Source organism: Accipiter gentilis, chromosome 11 (genome assembly GCF_929443795.1).
Source record: "Accipiter gentilis chromosome 11, bAccGen1.1, whole genome shotgun sequence".
Lineage (NCBI taxonomy): Eukaryota > Metazoa > Chordata > Aves > Accipitriformes > Accipitridae > Astur > Astur gentilis.
This window is the reverse complement of record NC_064890.1, coordinates 35,883,580-35,908,913: the sequence shown is the minus strand read 5'-3', so window position 1 is coordinate 35,908,913 and position 25,334 is coordinate 35,883,580. Positions and strand designations below refer to the sequence as shown.

General features: G+C 37.3%; 1 protein-coding gene across 3 annotated transcripts in view; it reads right to left on the bottom strand.

The window, feature by feature from the left end:
- Positions 1-25,334, bottom strand: part of SLC16A7 (solute carrier family 16 member 7) — an 81,426-nt gene that overhangs the window by 15,128 nt on the left and 40,964 nt on the right. For 2 of the 3 annotated variants that reach the window (XM_049814164.1, XM_049814163.1), the window contains exon 2: positions 17,608-17,847. In XM_049814164.1, the coding sequence (XP_049670121.1) occupies positions 17,608-17,818 (211 nt within the window). In that variant the 5' untranslated portion in view covers positions 17,819-17,847. Of the gene's footprint in view, positions 1-17,607; positions 17,848-21,259; positions 21,376-25,334 lie in introns of those variants that run through there. The other variant, XM_049814166.1, reaches the window with a different exon arrangement.

Below are 25,334 nucleotides of genomic sequence, written 5' to 3'. Positions count from 1 at the left end.
TGAAAAGCAATAAAAAAGATTACATAACTGAATAATAAGTAGATTTAAAAAGCAGATGTTTGAAGAAATAATCACTTTTTTCCCCCTTAAAAGATGCTTATTGTGCTAATACAGTTTAAACATAGCTCGAACATTAAAGTTTCTTTTTAAAGAAATGTACCGCTTGGTATTTTTGTAGAAATGAATAGAGGGCTCAGACTATGCACTATACATTTAATATTCTTTCTCATATAGCTACACTCTCAGAGATACACACACTTATGTACACACATCTATCCACTTATTCACTTTTTTCAGCCCTAAGAAAATATACACTTCAAAACATGATCTGACTCTGGAGACACTGCAACAACTTTATATCTAGTATCTCTAAAAGCTTAAAGGATGCAAACCAGCTAACAGTATTTCCATTTCATAATACGTTGAGGTAATAGTAGAGGCAGATCAGTTTTAAGGCCATGAAATAGAATAAAGGAAGATTTATTTGACATAAAATCTGTATCTTGCTCAGCTCTCAGGTAGAATAACATTTATAAGTCCAAACGTATTAGGTACACTCCATTAATTTATAAAAGGAAGAGAATCTAGGACACTAGAATTCTTGCTGCCTTTTCTCTTTTCCATCAGTTTTTCTCTTACCAAAATGAAAAAGAATATATTTACTTTAGACGTTCTCCCGTAAATAGACACCACTTTCAGTGAGGAATGACAAAATGTTCCGCAACTTAAGTGTGTAATAACTAGCCAGAATGGTTGCAATAGTAGGGATTGGTTTGTAGCAGTATCAAGCTGCCATAAGTGTCTTTTATGTCCATAAAGACGTCATCTTTGGGTCTATTCTATATTTATATTCACTGTAGGAATGAAAGTTTCTTTAAAAAGTATATAACCTAGGTTTTAGTATTTAATTTATTTGTTCTGGTTTGATTTTTCACTGCCATAGTACAATGATGTAATTAAAGACCATCCATATCCATAATTTGTTTCACATACAGCCAGTACATTTATGCTTTTTATTTTGCTACCTGCACTATTTTTAGTATGGAACTAGAGGTGAACCTTCCTGATATAGAGGTAATTTTTTAAACATTCACTGACAATGTCACACAGTGTTCATAATGTCATTGATACAAAGCAACCTGAAATGACTCAGTCTAAACAATATGACATTTATTTAAATAAAGGGAATTGCTGAAAAAAGTTGAAAATAAATGCAATAATAATATTTCAAGTTGCACTAATGCAATATTGTAGATTGCATCTTGTCAAGTCAAGTGATTTAAACACAAGTACATTTTTAGCCACCTGCTCTGCAGAGACAACGCAGCTATCTTTCCAGTCCGGCTTTATTTTTTATTTCTGTTTCTTACAAGGCTGGAAAAGCCTGAGGAGCTCCAAGAATTAACATTAGGATAAGCTACTTGTTAATATCAGTGAGACTTTTTTTTTCTTCCTTCTTTTTTTTTTTCTTTCTTCCGTTTTTCCTTTTTTCTTTTTCTTTCTTCTTTTTCTTTTTTACTTTTTTGTCTTTTTTTCTTTTTTCTTCTTTTTTTTTTCTTTTTCTTCTTTTCCTCTCTTTTTCTTTTTTTTTTCTTTTTCTTTTTATTTTCCTTTTTTTTTTTTTTTTTTTTTTTGTTACAAAATATAAAATCCACTTGCAGCAGGTAATTTGCTTTGTTTGGAAAAGAATCCCCAATATTTTGCTAAAGTAGAGCCTTATCTTTCACTTTAAAACAGCTCCTTCAACCACAAACACTTTAAGCAAGTACTTAGTACTGCTGCTGGAATGTCATCTCTGGCACCTAGAGGAAAAGCAACTCAAAATTGATTCTGATCATGTTTAAAACCTGTTCATTAAGTTGGAAAATGCTTTAAAAATATGCTGCTTTTCTCAAGCAGGACTAAGTCAAAATACTGAGCTTTCTATGACAGTCTTATCCGTAGTTCAAAAACCTTCAGCTAAATAATTTTAGTACTCTTGGATAGGCATCTAGAGAAGGCAGACAGAAAAAAAATCCAAAAAAGTATTGATGAATTTGAAAGTATGAAAATGTCATGCAACTATTTTTGTGTTAGATTCCTTATCCCATTTCTGGGAACGGTAACCTGCATTTCGGACATGTCCTATGTGTTTGTGTAACAGCAACAAAGGTAACGTAGTTCAACAGTCACTGGAAAACTTCCTCTGTGCATTTGGCAGTATTTTTTTTTCTATTATTTCATGTAACATTTACAACTGGCTGCACTGATTCCATAAACCTAGATAATATAGTAACCTTGACAGAAAGCAAAGAAAAAAAGAAAATGCTTTTTGCAATAAATATCACTGAAAAGAAATGGCTACCACTGAGTTAGTGTTGCTAAACCATGAGTTAAGGTAGCTCGGCAGCTGAAAGCCCGGCATGCCGGGCAAGAAGCAGTCGGTCGTCCGACCATCCATCACACTTTGCTCACCGCTTCCCCTCCTCTGACTATATTTCCTCAGTGTCATGCACGCATTCTCACTCGTGTCCTGAAGGATCCTTGAATCCTATTAAGTTTCTATCTTTTGATTACTAATGAGGATTAATTTGACCTTCAGCTATTCCTTAGGACTTTTATAAGAAATACAGCCTGGCTGGTGGTAGAGTGCCTCAACACACGGGCTGCCGCTTCGTGGTTTCTCCTCCCAAAAGGTTACATCTGCTGATTTAGAACTGATGTGCGCAACTCAGGAACGTGGACGCCCGGCTGCAAATATGAGCTGCCTTTGTCCTGAAATCTTCAGAAGAAACAAAATAAGTGATAAGTGGTGCTGGCGCTTGCTCTAAATAAATTGCTTTTCTGTAGAAATGAGAGATCCTTGATCTCTTTTGGTATTTCAGGTTTTTTTCCCCCAGTGACACATCAGAGACAGGAACTGAGGGCATTATGTATTTTGATTAAAGCTGTTGACTGGCTTACTGGTTCTTTTCTTGTTTTCTAGGGTGCCAATGTGTATGGAGTTATGGACCATATAATTTAGAAAACATCTTCAATTTAGAAAATTACTCTATATCTATGAATTTTAAAAAGTTGGAAAACTGCCCAGTTTTTAATCAAGGAGGAGCCATGCTCATTACTATTTACATTGATACATATTGATGCTTTATATTAATTATCTTTTGCATGCTCTGCTACAAATTTTTTTTTTTTTCATGAGAGGTTAAAACACTTGATCACAAAGCAGAGGACTTTAAGATGATTTATGACTTTTTTTTTTTAAATTAGCAATATGAAACTTTATAATATTTAATAGGAAATGAGTGTAATTCTATGAGCGGCTGAACACAGCAGTTTTCAGAGGCATTTATGGTCACTGACTACAAAAAAATTTCTGTCTCAAAATTGCTTGCCCAGATTTCACATTGACACATTTATTGTGAAATGAAGTCAGATGCAGCAAAATATTTCAGCGCTTTTTTTTAAACTTTCCTTATATTTGTATTCCTGTTACCTTCAGACATTCGCAAAAACTAGTCTGCCAACTTGGAAAAAGGCAAGAAACATGAAGAAAGGAGGGAACAAGCTAATGAGGAGATGGAACCAAAGCACCTATAAGAGAGATGTATCTAAATAGAGACATTGTAACACCAGGCACGTTTTTTTCACAAAGTGGCCTGCATGCCTCTGTAATGGGGATAGCTGGAAATAGCATCAGCACAATATGTGCATCACAAATGGTCTTCTCAGATAAATGGTCTTTTCTTCTCAGAAAACCGATGCAACCATCTTGTAACTTAAGCAGTAAATGTCACGTAGTGTATCAACATGAACATTAGAAAATTCAGTGGCAAATATGAGGTACTGGGAAGAATTAATGAAAGTTTCCTGCAGAAGAAAAGACAATGAATTTTTAAAGCTTAGTATTCAGAGGCCTCACAGGCTTGCATGTATCTAAATTTAAAACAGCTTTTCAGACCCCCAAAATGTGTTGAGGATTTCACTTAAATAATAATGCTGTTGACAAGCAGAATGAACCTGTGCCATTAAAGGTTACTTCTTTAAATGAAAAACCAAATAAGGACTTACTCATTTTTCCTCACCAGAAATACAGTAAAGATAATAATACTGATATATATATGCACACTAGTAAATGTAATCCTTTATAGCAGTAGTTAATATGAAGGAATTAATAATAAACTTCACTAAATTTACATCCTGTTCAGGGTTTCACTAGGAACTTCAGGAGGCATAGCTCTAACTATGCTCCAATGAAAATATTTAGTGATTTTCTTCCAGAGGTCTCATCCTTGAATTATTATCCATTCATCTCAGTGGCTGCTCCTTCTTTCTCTGTGGATGGTTGCAAGTGAAAGACTTTGTTCCATTTGGCAATATCCGTGTTTGAGTCCTTGTACCGAAAAAAGCATCACATTTCTGAAAAGATTAAAATTAATCCTATCCAATATGTCTGTTTTCAGGGAACGAAGGAAAATTAATGCTAAACCGAGTTTTAGTTTTTCTAGTTTTTCTGTTTTTTCTATCTGTCTCAAAAGTAATCTTACTAAAAAACTGCGATGCCCAGACACAGAGACTACATATTCACACGAACACACACACACAAAAAGCCCCCAAACCCTACCGCTTTTCCTCAGCCGATTTCTGGACTCCTAATGATATAAATGAGTTGTTTGTTCCTAAGATAATAGAAAGTACTCATCCCATTTGTAAGTATTTTTCACGTGGAAATTTCTGAACTCATTCTTCCAAGTTCAAAGAACTTGAAAATTTGTAATGGAAGAAGACTTCGTGTTTAGTACTTTGTATCTTGCCAAAGCAGATTACAGTTTCAGCTATAAAAATCGTCTTTACAGCTTGCTAACTGCGTGCACCAGATTGCCAAACAAGTTCTGCATATTCTGCTGTTACAAAGGGAGGACGATTTTCTGTATTGTTGCAGATCATAAAACTGAAGAGAAAGACAAGAGGTTACAGCGTACCGTTGTCACAACTACAATTATAGCAACTTGAAAATAAGAGATATGTTGTTAATCTCAGAGCTAGTTGTTGGGAAGGAAAAAACCCCACAGAACAAACAGTCCTTGCAAACATTTGTTTTAATTCTTCATAGACATTTTCCTAAACCATGTTATTAGCTAGTTACAAATATTTCCCTTTTTATTTTCTTCCTCCTTGAGTAATGACTGTCTTTTCTACAAATCTGTGTATGCACATATGAACACAATATTCATAAATATTAATTACTCACCACTTCCTATTTATTATTCCTTATTATCATTCATTACTTTTCCTGGAAGCAGAACAATACTTTGTCATTTGGAAGGCTAACAGACATCACAGAGAGGAAAAAGTCATAGCAAACAATTTCAGAGGACCTTGCACAGGCTATTTAGTAATTCTTATGAATGTAGGGTATATTCTCCGTAACTCAAACCATTACATTTTTCAGATAACGCATTCACTGTGAAAAATTCAGCCAACTCCAGTTAAGATTAATATTGTCATTTGGATTTCTCTGTCTTCTACAAATTGGCCATCATATTAATGTTCACACAATATCCCATTTTTACGCTGCACATCATCCTACAGTTTGTTTTCTTCCAGAATAATATCATAACTAACTCAACTTGGAAATGATTCCTTATATATTGTTACAGGCAATAATATGTAATTTCAGAAGGCACAAGATACATGTTTCTTCCTAGTTCCTCCTTTATCATATTCCTTTCTGGTGTCAATTTTGCACTGTATAATTAAACTTCAAATTGAATATACTCAGTCTACTACCTATGATGTTTCTGTGGACCACTTACTGTGAATTATGGATCATGAGTGGATCATTAAATCTCATCTACATATTCAGAATATATGTAACACAAAGTATAAATCTGGATGTATTTATAACTTGGAAGTGTCCTGAGAAATCATCATATTTAGGTCATTGCCAATAACATTGTAAGATTATTTCCAAATCCATTTGCTATTTGACACATATGTATCATTAAGCTAAAAATGTACTTTATAGAAAAATCTTTCTAAAACATTATTTTATCATTATTTTCATTATAATTGTATTTTTAATAATATCTAATAAAATGCATATGATGACTTTAAGTGGTAGCAATTAGAAGAAAAGAGTAGGAATTTCCCAAACTCCTTTACAGCCCGTAAATCAGATCCTGTCTGAAGAACTGTGTAATGTAAACATATGTGAATAATATTTAGTTCACAACATACTGGGGGAATGGGAAGAGGGAGGGAAGGGGGAAGGGGAAATAGGGAGGGGACGGAAAAGGGAAAAGGAAAGAGGAGGGGGAAGGAACTTATTTGTGATTCAAAGTTATCATACAAACTGGGAACTGATCATTGTCATTAGGTTTTGGCACCTGAAGTATTTAGAGTGTAAGTGCAGACAATGATAGTATATTAACGGGATCATACCAGGTACAGAATTTGCATTTTTCCCAGTATTTTGCAAAAGAGGAGACTAAGAAACTGGGGTGGGGGTGAGGGGAGACACAACTACATTCAGTTGTCAATTAAAAGGAGAATATTTGGGTGGATTCATTTGTAGGTTTTTTCCCTGTGTTCAGACAAGTGAAAAAAACCCCATGTTTGTATATTCAAAAAATCTGTTTAATTATAGAATGATATATAAATGTAACACTGAATATTTTGTCTTCCAGGTCCAAAAGACTAAAAGCAATATAAAGTGTCAAATGGCTAGAAACATGAAGAAAAAAATCCAAACTAGAATAATGAAAACCCAAAAGTTACCAACAGAATATCCTCCTGATCAACAATAGGTACAAGATTTATGTCATGTTTTCCATCTTTCAACGCGTTTCTTTATGTCAGCTGTGCCTGAATCAGTAGCCTTTATTACACCCTAGAGGAGGCGGAACCTTTGGAGACAACTTAGTGAACAGTTCCAGAATTTGGAAAGTGTCCCTTCAGATCAGAGCATTTTCCAATTTCCTTACACTTTGGACAACCCATATTTAACTGCTTTTTAAAAATAATAATCTTCAGGAAAATATTTACTGATTAATCAATAATTTAAGAATTAATTCTAATCTCATCTCTCCTCTTTCTTTTTTCCTTGCTTCTCCCTAGCCTTTTACAGCAAAATACACACGCCTGAGACTAACACTCTACCCAATAAAATTGGGTAGAGAAATCCGATACTTTTTTTTAATCTGTACATTATCTGAGCAGATGCCAGTTTATCTTTGCATATTACCCTACCCACCTCACATACTTTCTGTCATCAGAATTGAATTTGTCATCAGGTTGACACTTTTAGATTTCCATCTACAATGGAAAGAGCTTTACCTGATGGGTCTTTCAATTTTGTAGCTGTTTCCTATGTATAGTCACATGCCACTGCTTTTGTGGACTGGATCAACAAATGCACTTTCCATGGACTGTAATCGACCAAGACGTGATGATTTCTTTTAATGAGGCGGAAAGTACGCCTTTCCCTATGAAAACAGTATTTCATAAAATATGACCAAGTGCAGAGTGAAAGAATCATGAAAAAATAGTAGAGGAAGGCTGGGACTTAAGCAGTGGAAAAGGAATATATTATGAGGGAGGTGGGGAAATGCCTTTATGGCGTTTGTGTTTTGCACGGACTAGAGAGGAAACGTCATCTACGATGTTCTGCATGCCGTCCTTTCCCTTGTAGCAGCAGAGGACAGATCTCCACAGACAAGGTCTTCTGAAAATGGGGGGGTGGAGGGGTAGGGGAAGTCTAGATGAAGTCTGCTTGCATGAACAAGGAATATTTGAGCTCTGCTGCACAAAGCAACACGAAGCAGTTTGGTGACCTAGTGCCATCTTATTGCACTTGTAGATAATATTTGTGTGGCTTTTGAACCAGGCATGTTTTCTTACCCAGTGTGAAGAAGTAAAACAACCCACCAGTGGCAGAAACCTTATTCTCCACCAAGTAATGTCAAGCAACTTACTTCTAATGATTGTGATGCATCATAAATTCAAAATAAATTAGTGCCCATTAAAATACAGGCTTCTCATGATTTATATTACAGATGCTGCCTGAACATCATGCATTCCTGGAGCCACCTTTCATCTAAGGAGCTATGTTGATATTCTTCAGCCAGAATATATTAAAATAATCCAATAAAATATACCCGCTTCTGCGAGGATTTAACTTGTGTGCCTGTGAGGAGAATATTACTTAGGTTTACTAATGAAAGAATTATTTTCTTCCCACAGGAAGAACTGTGTTTCTGGAGTAAGTTTTAATACATCTTACTGAGAGGCAATTGGTTAGAAAGTTGACTGATCTAGGCAATATGTATATCTGAACACCTTGTCAAGTAAATGTTTTATAACACTGGGAGAAATGATCCAGAAGAAATTCTATGACACAAATTTGTTCTTGCCTTAATCCCATATGCCACTTCAGCTCTGTTTCTCTGAGCACAGGGTCAAGTGCTTTGCACTCAGGTTACTGTTTACATTTGAGTAAGTAAATATAAAAAGCTTCTAAATCACAATGGCAATGGTTTATATAACCTTGCACACTCTTCGCACAGGTATAAACTATGGCACTGTGTGAAAGACAAGCGAATCACTCCCACATGTACCATCTTTGTGACACGGTATTTGATTTTTAAGGAACAATACATAAAATTAGAACTAGCATTGCATGAAAAACTCTTATGCTTTAACATCCATTTTATTCCCAAGCTGAAATAAAAATTTCAAGTCTCAGAATTTTCAGTTGAATTAAAACTCTTCAAATAATCACTCTGAAATATCTCAAACGTCTTCTGTCATACAAATAAACAAATCTGAAATATAACTAACTATCTGGCATTCTCATGATCTAATTCTTCCTCTTAGCTTTTCAAAATAATTGCAGACATTTTGTTTCAGGTCATTTGGTACTACATTGCATTTCATTACCAAACCGTCTTAAAAAGAATTGCAGCGCTACAGTTTGTTAATGTAGTATAAGCCAAATTGCTGGGCTCTGTTGCTCGTTATTGTATATGCAGTCCCATAACACACATTGGATCTCACTCTGAGACGAACTGCCCCATCGCATTCTGGGAGGTGTAGTCCTTCGGCAACTCCAGCCCATAGGAGGGAGGGGATTGTGGTGGGGTTTTTTGTCAAACATTTTTGAATTTATTTTTAGATTTTCTGTAACTTTCTATGACAATAAAAATGTGTTAATCAAAAAATTATTATTTAGGCCATCAGCCCCTTACAAGCACCTCTGATGTTGACTATATTCTGTCCTCACGTGAGGATCATACAATTTCAGGTCACTATGTGAAAGTGTTTTGTTACATAGTTTGTTGCTTCAGTGAATAATCAGAACAATCCTTACAGTCACCGTGCCTGATTCTCCACTGCTCAGTGCACTTTGCAGCACTGGAACACTGTGGAATCCAATAAATTAAAACTGAAGGTAGGAGACTCACACTTAAGATCAAATTGTACTTGTGTCCATAATAGAAAAGAAATGTTTTTTTATGAAGCAGAGATAAGCTTATTGACAAACAAGTCAAAAGTTTAATCAAATGATTACTTTAATAAATGAACACTGTCAGTTTTGCTCAAATACTGTAAATCCTCAAAGCTAATCTTCTATATTTTATTTATATTTTATTTTGGGGAAAAGCCATGAATCATTTATGTATAATGTATTTTTAAGGCTGACATAAATAAAAATGAGATTTTAATGAGTGCCTCTGGGAGCACTTAAGTCATTGAAAGTACACTGTCAAGAGATCTTGATGTTACAAACACCTTTGGATAAACATATTTGCATAAATATATAAACATGTTTATATGTTGACTTTAAGCAGGTGAAAAATGTATTTTAACTTTGACCTTTATGACATCACTGAGGTATTTAAAACTAAGCACATGTTGAAGGATTAGCACCACAGCGCCCATACTCGGAATGGAGTCCCAGGCAATTAGTTTACATGTCTCTGATAAGAGCATAACATTGTCAGTTAAAGTTGTCATTCATTACTATGAATTTCAATGGATCTGTTGTTGCACATGGGTGCATATCTCTGACAGGAACATTCTTAGATTTCAAGGTCTCTAGGGAGCGAAATACGGTGTATTAGTATAGGGCAACAATCATGTAGGGTGGCATCACCTCAGACTTGTGCAAAATGGGCATCGGGACCCTTCCTCTAGATTCCTTTAGCACTCAAAAGACAGGGAGGTCTTTCTAAACCATGATTTATTTGATGTGTTTTGGACATGTAATTGAGGAAGGGTTGAATCAGAGACTCCCATTTTTACCGAATGACAACAGAAGATGTAGAGGCAACTGGATCAGATGTAGGTGCCTATGCTGAGGAAGACTAAATACATGAATCCTGTCCATATAATCTTGAGTGACTATTGTTAAAAAGTTTCCTAAAAGTCAAAGCACTTAATGGTAAGTGTTCCAAAGCAGTACACATGGAAAACCAAACAGGCACCTGTTCCCATCATCAGTGGGAAAGCGTTGCAGGAAGTGTTTGAACTAGATGAGGAAATCAACACCTTATTTCACAAGACAGTCCCCTATTTTAATCACATTCTTTCATTTGGTTGTCTAGTCACATTACTTATTCACCCAAACAAAAGTCAGGTAAAACTGTGTGAAAATGTTTAACTGTTTCTTGACAATTGAAAAAAAACCTGCCAAAATTTCTGGAAAAGAAAGGTAAGCTTTTCTTTTGCTTGTATGCACCAATGAAACATTACTTACTATAGCTGCCGTCGTTTGTGCTCTTTGGCATACGTAATCTTAATAGAATGTCACCGTTGGATGAAAAGGTTCTGACTGATCAAAAACTCTTCATATGGTATATAAGTTTATCTACATATGTCATATGTGCTCTCTGCAAAAATCTTCAAAACCAGTTAATCAATTAAAAGAGTGTTTAAAATAATCATAAAAGACAATTGAAAACCACCTCATTCTTTGATCTCTGTAGTTCCCCTGGCATCAGCATAAGCCTGTCACTAAGTCCCTGGTCCACTTACTTCTGTTGATGACTATAGGTCTACATCTCTTTATGAATCACAGTAAAAGTCTCAGCTGTTGCTATTTGATGCTGGCTTGGAATATCTTCTAAACGTATCGGTACAACTCTGTTTCCCTTCAAAATAAACAAGGGAATAGTTCTTAGACGTTCCAAAACAATGGACCAGTACAATTCTATAATAAGTTCTTTGTAAAGTGCTGGGTTTATTATTTCAGTTGAAGTGCTGGTGTGACTACAATGGTATACACAGACTTTTCCTTCCCCACAGTTCTTCTCTGGTATCTGCCTAAATATCTCATGATACCCAGTTGTGCTAGACCATTGTTTCATTACCTTTGAATTACCCGGCACACATCACAAATACAACCATTGTATGATCCAGCGATATGAAAAACTATATGGGAACTAATCCAGCGCTATTAGTACACACAAAATAAGCATTCTTTTGTCAAAGTATTACAAGCTCAGTGAACATATCAAAGGCCTAAGTTTGTCGCTTGATATCTTTCTTAAACAAACCCAAAGTTTTAGCCCCTTGGAAAATGTATTTTATGATGCATGTTATTTATTATTGTTTGACTTTGACCCATTACTTGAAACTAAGTGGGAGAGAAAAAAGAAATCTTTGCAGATAAAAAAGCTGTCCATACTCATTACTTTACTTATAGAAATCCCTGTCTATAAAACCAAATGGAGATCAAGATAAATACAAAGCATAAATAGGAAAAGAGTGCTTAACTAACGTTCGTTAGGTAATCCATGTTGCCTACTTGTATGTAAATGAAAACTGTTTTAGTAAAGGGCTTGAGTTAATTAAATTTATTTCTATATTTTTCTATATTTCTTTGATATGCATCAAATCATTACTAATAACCTCCGGTTTGGACACAGAAAGAGCTTGGCAGAAGCACAGTGGTAATACTTCATCACGTAATGTCTTTCTGACAATTATTCAAAATTAATGTAAGTGTACGATAGCAGACAAAAACCCCTTAATTCTCCCAGTGGCAGCACGTCCTTAACTTTGAGACTGGCTTCCTGAGGGTGTCTCAGTAAATCCCAGTAAAAACTATGTTTCATGAAAACTTGACAAAATTAGATCCCCAAACAGCACTGAATATTTAACAATTAGATCTTATCTGTTCAGCCAAACATAACAAGTTGCAGAGTCAAAAACCAGCTTGCTCCTGTAGATAGGACGACAAACCTGTTTGAAAACAATGTACAAACCCACCTACAACAGATCTGCTTTTTTTTCATCTCTCTTCCCGTGACCACTTTAAAGAGTGTTTTGTAAACATTAGGGAAGGTCTCTGTTTAAAACAGCCATTGCTCCTGCAGAACTCTGCCCTAGAAAGTACAGTTTTACTAAAACTCAGAGTCTTCCAAGAAACGAAACAAGTGGCTGTATTATCCTTCAGAGGCTTTACCAGGCTCCCTTAGCATTCAGGTCTTCTTTTTTGAAAACTGAACTACTGTAAATTTATAATAGTTTTGTTATTCTTGATACCTCTTTTTTGTGCTTATCTCCACTTGCTAGTGAGAGTCAAAATGCTCTGTTCTTGTGGCACCCCATTATGACTTCTTTTCCTTTATCTGCGAGTCTCAAATTAACTAGACATAGATGTTTTACATATATTTTAGGCTAAATGTGAAGTATTCCCTCGTGCCCATGAGGCATTTGGAAAGTTGATAAGTTCTGCTTTCAAGGACACTCTAAATGAGGTTATTAAAATTCAACACTTTGCATATTCTGATGGAGAAAAACGCTTGTCCCTGACAACAAAGGACATAGGTCAATTTAAGAAGGCTTTTCCATCTCCTTATACATGGCCACTGAATTCCTTGTGCCAGTATTTGTAAAACCAACATAAGAAAACGTTACCGGGGAGGAAGAAGTGTAAGAGCCCAGGTCCTGTCCAAAAGTAAAAATCCATAACCATCTGTTGTTTGTGTTACATGGATTTTGCAACTGTCATCTCCACTGTGCACGCCATTTCATCTTCACAGCAATATCACCAAAACACCCACTGAGATAAAATCACAAATATTTTGAACATACCATATGATATGTTATTTTCCAAATTAGTATTTGACAAAGTCAAAATGAGGATTTGTCTATAGGTTACCTTTGTGTTGTCACCTGAAAAATCCTTTAAGGGTTTGGAAATATTTAACCTCAAACATGAATAACTTAAGAAATACAGAAGAAGAGAGAGGAAGCTATTTATTGCTTCATTTTTTAATTATAAGCATGTTCTGAAAAATGGTAATGGCCACTACTTACACTTATATAGCATTTTTCTTCAAAAGGGGTCCAAAGGTGCTTTTTAAATTATTTACTTAGAAATATCATCTAGAATTTAAATGGACCTTTCTTTTTTGAACTTCAGACCAGCAAAATTACCCCACATTTCACAGCTGAGTATGGCTTGAAGGATTTAGCAGCTCTCAGGCTAATCTCTATAACGCAGTGTCACTCCCAAAAAGTTATTTTGGAAAAAAACCCAAACAAATAAACAACCCACAAACAAAACAAAGAAACGAAACCCCCAAACTGAAATTGTCCTTGGAAAAATGACAGAAAACAAGTTAAAGACAAGTAAACCAACTGCTTTTTCCCCAAGGAAATCTAAAACTCAAGGTCAGATGTGTCTGAAATCACCGGACCTGTCACATGGCTTTTTCATAGCTGCCACTAAGGCTCCTATCAAACCTACACTGAAAGCAATGAAAACATTTTTACTGGAAACAGATCGAGCTCCGATAAGAAGTTCTCTAATCACCTTTGGCTGTTACCGCTGCGCAGTGTGAGAGGTGAAGTTTTGAAAAAGAGAAGAATGAACTGACAGAACTTGAGGTCAAATGTATTTGATCTTTTTCTTGAATTCCTTAGTGCTTGTGGGTGTTAGAGCATAAATACGGCTCGATAAATGTATTAACACATATATAGCTTATGTATATAAGAATACATACACACACACGTATTTTATATACATATGTGTTCATGCACATACAGAAACACAGGTTGCCCTGTCAGGATAACTCAATTAATTCCATTTTATCCCAGCTTCTGTCCTCCAGTAACGCAAGTTTGGTGGGCTCAGCCACAGTCCCTTGGGTGTAGCAGCCCATCACAAAACCATCACCCTTAATTTAATACAATTGACAGTCTCTGCTCAGGAGAGGCAGAAGAAGGAGTTGCCATGGAGACTGAACTATTGCTCTTCTCCAGAGGATGCTTTTTTCAAGCACAGGCTGAACAGTAGAGGCTGTGCAATACCTGTAACCTTGATCACATCACAGGATCCTGCTTTTTGGGATGGCTTTTTAGTAAACAGCAACAAACATCCAGAAGATTGGAGGGGGGGGCGGAGTTTAAGAAAACAAACAAAACAAACAAAAAAACCCCCAAACCCAACAAAAACCAGTATGAAAACGCATATTATGCCAGATTGAGAGGGGAAAAGAGTTTCATATTGATTTATCAGATTTGTCACCTCTGCTTAGTGCTTTCCTAACGGGGTGAATGCTGTGCTTGACCTATTTGCTGGAATTAACCAGGACTGCAGGAGACCATATGGATTGCCAGATGGTCTGCTATAATTTAATGCCATTTATTCTAAGTATGAAGTAAGTGATAAACATAATTAACATTTTTTAGCTCCTTACTGGATGCCTTTTATTAGTTTCTTTTTTTTTTTTTTTTTTTCCTCAGGCATTGAAAGGTAAGTTAATACCTTGTTACTGAAACACAGATGCCAGCTAATTACTGCAAGAGGCTGCAGCCTCCAAAGCGAAGAGTGTCTGCACAGGCTCGAACTTACTCACTGACCCCACTGTGATGATTAATAAGTTGAATGCTAAGCTCTAATGAGGATGACAGATCTTAGATGTTTTCAGGTTACCTTAATTAGTAGTATGATGAACAGAGTGTTCATCGCAGACGTACGTATCGCACTTCATAGTAAACAATACACCTTGTACTCATGGTCTGAACGTGTATTTCATATTATAGCACATCAAATGCTGAGGAATCAAACCACCTTCAGACAGTAAAAACAAAGGAGTGATTTCCTTCAGAAATGTTTTTCCTGATTGCTATTTCATATTCTGCCAGTGATTGTCTAAATGGCCTATTTTTTAGGAAGTGCTTCTAGAGAAGCTATGGCTTCAAAGAGTGTTTATATCAGGCAGGGTCGTTATTCTCAGCGTTTTAAAAGCACGAGTCTCTAACAAGATATCCAAACAACTTTGCCTACTATTCCTGTGCGGATAATCTTCATAGTGACTGGGGTAGGTGTTAGCAGAATGAATAGTAAACAATTTTGTAATTTTTAATGTCAATGTGCAGGTGAAGTTAGTATGCTGGGACTCAGAACAGTAAAAGAGGTATTAGAGAAAAGACAGAAGTACTAAATGCGTTGCATTTTACATGAAAAGTTGTGCACGTTGAACCTCAGAGATAAAAATGACCACAGCTAAACATCCTGTGGTTTGCACCTGTACTGTTAATAAAACTTGGGTGAACTTTGAGATGACAAAAATGGCGTAAATTAAACGTTATTCAAAGATTAAAACAGAAGAACAGCACCTGCACTATAAAGCAAATCCGCCCTTAGAAAATCAAGCTCCAACCAGAAAAAGTGGTGAAAAAGGGTCCAGGTCAAAAGTCACAGCACAGGGAAAGCAGAAACAAACTCCAGCTTTTCAACATCTGTGCTCTTCCCTTGTTCCAGGTGGGCCCAGCACTTGTCCAGGGGCCTCCACAGTTACACGTACACATGCACACAATACACATGTACGCTCCCGAGTGCAAGTGCTGATGCATCCTTAAGAAGCAACTACATTAGAGGGGACCCAGAGGTGATGGGACATACCTGCTCTTTTACTCCACTCTGGCTTGCATTAGTTCAAGTTACTTCACCTGGTGAATTTTGGTGAATCACTTGGTTATTGTTGCTGGTCCTATAAAATCCTCTATGATTCTCCACTAGTGTATGAATAATTTATGATTCTTTATTAGCATATGAATAAAAATGGGATCAAAATATCTGAACAGCAAGCTTTTGTTGATATTGACCCCACCGGTCAAGATGTCTTTATAAGGTCTCTGTCTCTGCCAGCATTTGAAAAAAGGATCCACTTTTCCACCCCATTAACTGAAAAATATTTACCTGAGGTACTTAAGCTAATGCTATGCTGGCTGCAGGTTCATTTTTCTAGTCAGAGGGGAAAAACAGGTACTTTGAGAGAACAGCTCAGGTAGCCTGAATTTCTCTCTACAGGCACCTTTCTCTTTTCCCTGACTGCTAAAGGAGCTAGGGTCATTCAGGTGTCAAAACTTAGGTGGGTTGAAATCAGAGATAAAAAACTACCATGCTAAAAATGAGACTTTATGCTTCCTTCAATAGGTTGTTTACTGGACCTGATAATACCGTACTTTATTATTACACAGATACCACTTCTGAAAAACATTGGAGTGATGCTCTTCAGTGATTAAAGATATTGAATCTCTATGTGCTATTGGCACAAAGTTTTCCATTTCTATCTATACAGGTTTATACATATGTACATACACACACACATAAATATAAAGGTATGCATTTAATTGATCCATCATTGCAGTCTGAGACGTTCCAAGTGGTTACCTCATGCCATCCAAAGAAAGGGCAATGCCAGTTCTATTGCCTGAAATAACCTCTTATTCAGACCTCTGTACTGCCTGAAAAAGTGTTTTGCCTAAGTAGCAGCTAGCTCCCACCAATACTTGAGAAAATATTCTGAAAGAATGAAGAAATCAAGCTGAATTTTACAGTTAGTCTTTGAGGTTGATAGACACAAAACCTGCCAAAGCAGGTTTGACACTTAGTACTTAAACATGGCTTTATATTTTAAAATTCTTTACTTGTTCTTTACTTCCTTGCTCACAAGAAAAAAGATATTAAAGACTTTATGTTCACTGTTTATTTCAGTCCCAAGAATAATATTGTCTGTATCTTAGCTCTTATGCAGATGGCATGTATGAAACATGGCTCTTGGCCTAACCGGAAAGTAGGATTTTATTTTAGGACAAACAGGGATGAGATATAAACCCCCTGTCTACAGAGGAATACCTATGCCTGACTAATGAACCCTAGTTGCCATAATAATTTTCTGTGTTTAAGCTCCATCATCTGATCTACTGAGAGATCTCATCGAGGCAGTGGAAACCAGGCAACTGTACCCCCAGTCCCAGGAGGAGTTACTTGGGCACTGGGTTTTTTTTGAAAATGTGACTTTCAGAAACTGTGAATTTCGGGCAAAATTGCAAAATAGAATTAGGTAAAGGAACAAACAAAAGGCTCTAAGGGGAAAACAAAAAGGGAGAGAATATAAAATGTTTTAAAAGTGAAAGTAAACAGTGCTTTAAGGATGATGAGGCTACCGGGACTCTGATAAAGTATGATACAAAAAGAAACGTGTATTTTGGTAAATTCTTTAGGTAATAATGATAAATTGATGTAGGAATTAACTTTAAATGCTTTAGGACCATAGGTAAAAAACCAAACCCAAACGATGGTATTTGCAAATTTCACAAGTATCTTACCTCCTGCATACATGACAGCCAACATTATCGACGATATCCAAGCTATCTCACTATATGATGTGTGGAAGATTTCTTGTATTTCTTTGAAGAATACCGTGATGGCTTTGGGGAATGCATAGGAAAATCCAATGGAGATAAAAGCCCCAAAGACCACAACCCATCCCCAACCTCCATCTGGAGGTGGGTACTGTGGCGCTGCTGCTGGTGGCATTTTTGGTCTTTGTCTCTTCTCCAACTAGGCTGAAAAAGAAGAGAAGAAGCAAGGTTTCAAACAGTTTTCCTTTCTTTCTTTATCAAGCTGCAGGATTCAATCATCGTCTGCAGGGATTATAAAGAAACCTCAGAGCAGAGACCAATTTCTAGCTTTCATGGGACCACAGAACACGAGCACCTGTTTTCAGAAGCAAAATCTGCTCTGCAAAAAAACCTCACGGCAAGAATACTTGCGATATCCTATTCAGTATGTGGCAACTGTTACAAATCACTGATCTCAATCACTGAACTTGTATTTGCAATTAGTCACTTATTGGAAAGCGGTGTGTTTGTGGGGATTAATTTATGTAGCTCTACTATCTACAGTGTGGATTCAGCACAGGAATGAAACAGAAAAAAAACCCTGGAAATTGGATTTACAGGAAACAATGGGAAAAAGTTACAGTAAAAATTACAGTAAAGTTACAGTAAATGCCATTGTGTTAGCAAGATTTAGCAGTACCTGAGCAAAATCATCAGCAATGACAGCAAGGAATAAATTCATTACACAGTTTTTTACCATATGCTGTCATTATCCAGTTTTTGAGGATTGTTGCTATCTCTTGGTTATCTCATGAAAACATCTAAAAAGCAGGTTCTAAGCAGAGATATAAAATTCCCCGTGTATCCATAAAATAAATACAAAATGTTACAATTCCATATTGTACTCTTATTTTTAACATTTTCATCTTCATATTAGTTGATGTCGATATGACTTTGTAGGAACAAGGTGGGGCTTGATAGGACTATTTTTGCTCCGCTTCCACATGTCAGAAGACATCAGGAAGTCTTTCACTAATAACCTCACAAACTTTCCACAGCTATTCTCTAATTCAGAATTTAACATAAAAGATGCCACCAGAGTGATATCTTACAGAGGTTCTGAGAGGTGCAACCAACACATTCAGGCAGCTCAAGAAATCATAGGTAATTCTCTTAAAACTCCTAGGCCTGAAATAAATTTCATACTGTTATTATCATCCTGATGCCTAAAAACTTAAGCTTTCTACATTCTTCACAACCTTTTTAGGAAATATGCAATAGTGAGAATCCATTTGGTAATTCTGAGATTTTTCCACTGTCAAATCCCTTTATTATTAAACACAGAGCTGGAGTCCTGTGTTTTCTTCTGTGTAATCCAGCCTACACAAACAGTAAGAACTGAAAATTCCTCCTTCCTCTCTGTTTCTTTCTTGGGCATTTAGGCAACTTATTACTCTCAACTGGTCTCCTGCCATACCAGTCTCGAAAGCTGTGGATGATAACAGTGTGTAGGTTGCTGTTATGCTTATGATTACCAGCAAGTCTCTGTGTGATTTCTTCCATGCCGCTTAACGGCATATTCCAATTTCTGGCAGCAAACTGCATTAACAGTGGAAGTGATATGATTACCTTAACGAAATCTAAAAACCAAACTGTGTCAGCTTATATTAATCTCTCGGGATAGTGCCTGGAGTACTTTCTGGGTAAACACCATGGAGCACTGCGTGCAATATATGCCACAAAACGAGCAAAATGTTGCTTTTAAGTTTATCTATCGCTAGGCTAGCCCTGGGATAGAAGCCCACTGGACTTCTGCATCTCCACTTTCCTGAAGCTGATTGTAGCCATCACCCTGATATTGCAGACCTCTGGGGGGAAGCTAAATCAACCATTAAAACACCTGGGGTATATGCAAGGTTGCAAAAGCCCAGGTAGTTTGGTTTCTGCATCGTATCACACAGATATGCCACTGGCAGCAATAGGTATCTACTGTTCTGTACACAGAGCATATAAATCATTTTATATGCGTGTCCAGAAAGAACCTCTGGCACGTACTTTGTTTCTGCTTATCCTAGTCTCAGCTTAACATTAGTCCACTGACGTACATCAGTGAGGAAAATCTGGGCCTGCCACTAGAAGAAGTTGGACAAGCAGCGACAATTCTGGTGGCTGAGACTTAACTTTGGCAAAGCAATTAAATACCAGTTTGTTTTGCTGCATCGGGACCCATTAGAACAAAGAGTATCTCAGAAAGCCCATTGTAACTTAGAACACACATAGCGATGATCGATTGCCTTCAAAAGCACAAACCCTCAAATCGGCCTGAAAAGCAGAACTCTATTTCGGCGAACTCAGTGACAGGAAACAACGAAGTTTGCTATCTGTCCCAGAAAGCTGCTGTTCTGCTCATCTGAGAAAACTTTTGGTTATTTCCTAAAAAAAGGTTAACTATTGTTTTCTTACACTTCAAAGGTTTCAGCATATTTGTTTTCCTATTTCGTATTCATATGACAACACTTCTAGCTCTATTATAAATTTTAGTAATGCCACACAACATCAAGGCATCTCTCTCCATAAAAATGGAAAGGGATTATCAATTTATTGAAGAAGCACTCCATTTCCTAAACATAATACACGACCACTTTGAAAAATCACTGACACCACATTACTCAGAAGAATGCTGAAGGTTCCCGAATGTCACTAAGGCATCGGTGCTTTGGAAAGATCCCATTATATCCAGCTCGGTGCTTTCCTCCCTTCAAAAGCTTCACAGTAAACTAAGGGGGCATTAAGGAGAGGAGCAAAGGGGCATTGGCTGCTGCTAAGCCTCAGCCTAGAGGCAAACTCCTGCAAAGTCCATTGCATGGCCAGCTTGTAACGCTGCAGCAGTAAAAGGCTGGCTGCTAACCTATACCAGACCTTAGGCTGTCACAAAGAAGAGCCTGGATCATTGTGTCTCACACCTCCTGTTTATTCCACAGAGGAGAGTTAATAATAGCTTCCCCGATGCTCCTTTATGATGGTGATAGCTAATTTTAGCTCCAGTTATTAAAAGGTAAAAAGGAAAAAAACCCACGTTTGCACCAAGAGGAAAAAAGTATTCATTTTGTCAGGAACATTAAATCCAACATCTCAAACTTCCCATACCTGCTCAGGAGCTAAAGCCACTTTCTTCTGTAAAATCTGCACTTAATATCCCTGAAACTGAAATCCCTCTAAACAGTCTAGCACATTAACATACCTAGCTCTAATCTAAGCCTAACTGGTAAGATTTGAGTAGTACAGGTAATATACGGACAAGTGCAAAATCCATTAGCAACCAAAACAAAACAGCATTTTAGATCAGTGGGTGTAAATGTTGACAAGGGAAGAGGCAGAAGACGGAGGAATGAAGCAGTGACAAGCAAATTGCCTTTTCAGACCTCTCACAGCTTATTATGAGCCGTGAAAAATACAAAGAAAAACAGTAGAAAGCATAAAACCAGGCATGTGTGATGATGTTCATGTGAAGGACATGGTGCCAGGAAAAAAAAAAAAAAAGCAGCACTTGAGTAAATAAAGGTCACCACCCGTGTTTTTCATCAGTCAGATGAATTTCATCATGTGCTTAAAGCCAGCGAGCGAGCACTGCTCGTACCTTTGCTTTTATAGGCAAGCGGCGGGTGAGGAACGCTGCCTGCCCCCCGCCAGGGCAGCAGCAGGCGAACAGCGACCGAAGCGCGTCCTGAGCGAAGGCGTCCATCTCCCTTCTCCCTCAGACACGGAGAGGCTGCTCAGCCTCTCCGTACCCCGAGTCAGACTGCACACAAGGATTTTCTCCTAAGCTCCTTCTAGCTCCCCTGTATAAATCCCATTTATGTAAGCAGTGAACGAGACCATAGCCTACTGTAGTAAGAGCTGCGTGTGTCTACTACCAAATAATAGGAGAGAAGCAGGGCGAGAGGACACTTCCAAAACATCTGATATGCAACGCTATTATATAGGTCTCAGCACATTCGAACTTACTTAGGCAAATGAGAACTAGTGAATGAAAGAGAGAAAGGGAGAGAAGGAGGAAGGGATGGAGGAAGGAAGGGAAAGGAAATTTTAAAAGAGAAAAAAAGGAAGAGAGAAAGCAGCAAGCAAGCAACAAGGTCACACTAAGAGCAAACGCTACAGACAAATAATGTATCTTGATACCATGCACCGTGGACTTCAGCCAGCAATGATCAACCCGTTCAGACTGCTCTTGTACCGATGCTTCATTAATATTCTGCAGTTGCCAGCTGCCAGAATCAGCTATCAATACAACAGCTTGTCAAAGACTCTTCTGAGAAGGGGTTATGTCGTTCTCTTGTTTACAGAGACTCTGATTTTACTGGGAGTTTTAGTTTTGTTTTCCTGCCACATTAGAGTAACTGCTTTTCTGCTTGCATTTTGTCTGCCTTGTCCTCAACGCGCCCCATCACCACTTGACTCAGCGGCCATTTGTCCCAGAATAAAAGAGCTGGTATGGGAAAAATCTGTCCCCAGTTGCCGTAGGATAGTAGGAGTATTTGGCACATGTGTACTGCATTCCGGTTCCACACAGTAAGCCAAGGACCTGAAAACCCTTTGCAAACTTGAGCAAAGTCAGTCTTAGTACATCCCTGTGGGGTGACTGAGAAGTATCGTCCACTTTCAACAAAACAAATACACTAATAGGCTAAATAACCTAAGCCTTGTCCCAAATCAGTGGCAGAGCTGGGATGTGGACTAATGTCCAAGTAAGCTGTGAGTTATGACTAAGATTCTTAAGTACATCTGCATTTTAGAAACTCATTAAGTAGCAAATGCAGATTAATTGCACCGCTTAATACTTGAGTTAGGAGCACAGGCGGGGTACAATGTTTGCTTTATAGCTTTGAATAGTCTGCTGCTCTAACTTACCCCTAACGAATGTCAATTACATTGTGGTATTTGAAATAAATGACTTTGTGGTAGCATTAGTGAAATAATGAGCTATAGAGGAGTTATACTCTTACAAAAGATCCTTGCTTAAAAGCTGCAAAACTTCCAATATTCTTACGTTTATTAACAGCTCTTTCACAAGTCCAAGCAGGATGGCAGGATAGGCATCATGTCATCAGATGGAATTGCCTCCCTAACCTCTACAAGCTATTCTCATTGTCTTGTGAGCAATATTCAGTACCGGAAGAAAAAAAGATCCTCTTAGTTTTGCGACAAGGTTTTGCTCTGACTTGGGATTTTCTTTTGTGGAGAACAGGAAGATGCAGCAAGGCTCTGACTGAAGGGATCAAGAGAGCTCGTTCTTCGCTTTTAGCTCTAACTCACTCGGTTCTGGAGGCAAGGGAGCTCCTAATGAGCTCTGGTACCTAAAAGAACTGGCTAATCATCCTGGAAGAGGAAAAGACTCTCCATTTTGCCTGAATGTCTGTATTCAGTGACTGCGGGGTATGCGAGAAATGAAGCCCAGGTAGATGAAAGATACACTTGGAATCTGACTTGACTGCCTTTTTTTCCACTAGGGTCGAACCTGCAGGACAAACACACCCTATGTGAGACCAAAACTGCCAAAATGGGCCCAGGCTATTTAGCATTTCGGAGAGCTGCTGGTTTTTGTAAAGTTTCTCCAACAGGCTTGAATCAAAGGGCCATGTCTGTGAATGCTTTCCAGACACTTATGTGACAATAAAATTAATTAGATATATAGTTTGTTAGATTAAATTGTATTTATGGGGCATATGTTAGGATTTACTAACATTTACTAAGGATTTTTGTTAGAAGTCTAAGCAAATCTTTAAAAAAGAAAAAAACCAAAATCACTAGCCTTACTCAATTTTAAAGTCCATTTCACTTCAGTCTTTACTAGCACAATATCCGACAATATTAAAATATATTACTATAAGTATTTTAAGTATAAAGCTATAGCTTATTGAGAAAAAACAAACTTTGTTTTTCGCTTGAAGAGGAGATGAAGGAACTAATTCTAAATATTCACATCTATGAAACAAACACGGAGTTGTTCAACCCATCCATAATTTACAGTTGAGAAGCAATATTGTAGTATGCTTGTCATCCCACTGAGGCAGTAACAAGGTGGTGTGGGAAACTAATAGCCCCTCACACATCCAAAGCGGGTATATTAATATTCTTCCAAATACCTAGGAGGCTGGCAGAGGCAGGCTCTGTGGAGGCAAGCAGAAACGAGGCAAAGGCACATGTTGCAAGACATAAATAAATGAACAATCCCAATAACTTTCTTTCTTCTTAGGGTCTGGCACTGTAGCGGGCTGATCCGTAGTAACAGCATCAGCTGAGCAGATAATTGGATGTAAAAGCAAAACCTGTTTGCGGAGTTAAACAAGGACGATTAGAGATGTGAGTTCCTGATGGCTGTGGGAATAATGAGAGGTCTGATTCACTTTTACCAAGAAGACTGGAATAAAGGCACATGCCTTGTAATTCCTTCTTCCTGTTTGAGGACTCAAATAGGATTACTGAGACAGAAGTGAGCCCTGTAAGATATTGCCCTATAAAAAGCAAAAATGTATAAATTATGCTGTGAGAGTGTAATTAAAATCCCATTTGCACTAAGGCCCTATTTCATCGCCGTTTAAACAGAGGCTGAGGCCAAAAGCTATTACTAAGCCAGTCACTGAAGTCAGGTTTTTACAGAACTGGAACCCCCATCTGAAAAAAATTACATTGAAACTATACTGGAATTGTTACATCATTGAAATCAGATTCTGAGCGCTGCTGAGCCACTAGTGAGATGGCTAACTTTATTTGTGAAAACTAATATCAATGCAGCATTTATAATTCACTGGAGGGTTTTGGGGATTTTCGTTGGGGGGGGGAGGGGAGTTGTGGGTTTTTTAACCTCCCATGTTTTGCTGCCACATTCTCCTGGGAAACCATAATCTGTATTCACAATGACAGTCATGGGTTGGACTTCCATTCATCATGTCTTCTGTTATTACTTTTTTCCATTGATTTTAAGGGAAACCTAAATGACTGGCTTACTCTGGATGACTAAATGCCTAGACGTGAAGTGAAGTGAAATGAATTTCAACCAAAGTGACTGCAATTCTGTTTTAATTACTTCAAAATAGCAGTCAATAGAAAATCTAGCCTGAAGAGGCTGGCACTCCACCCAAATTGAAGTGCACTGAAATGAAATGTTGATGGCTAAATTGAAAATGCCAGTGATCCAGTCTGAAGAATTAACCAGTTTTAACAATAACTTGACTGAGGTTGATGAAAAATTCTGCATACCTGGAAAAAACAAACCCATCATACTAATCAACCTTTCAAAAAAACCCAACCCAAAACTTTGTCGTGCTATTAAAGAACTAGTTTTAATAAGCTCAGCTAAACCTGTCCTTCATATCTCAAAGCGTTGGCTCCCCACACTGCAAGAATATTGATCTACTTATTCATTTTTAACCACTCGTACCACCCTTTAAATTCTAGAACCGCTCCCTCATATTTAACTATGGTAGTTACCAGCTTTACAACCTGTTGTATAAGCTCATTGTTTTAACTCTGTGTAGACCAATTTTGAGCCGTATTTCTTAATGTAAGCCTTTTCAGTACATCAGCACACTCATCTTTGAAATTCACATTGAGTGACTATTATAAAGAAGAAGAATACCTGGAATAACAAAAGTCATGTAAATCTGGAGCTGTATGCTTGATACATATTTTTAAGAGTTCTTATGTTTGGAAGA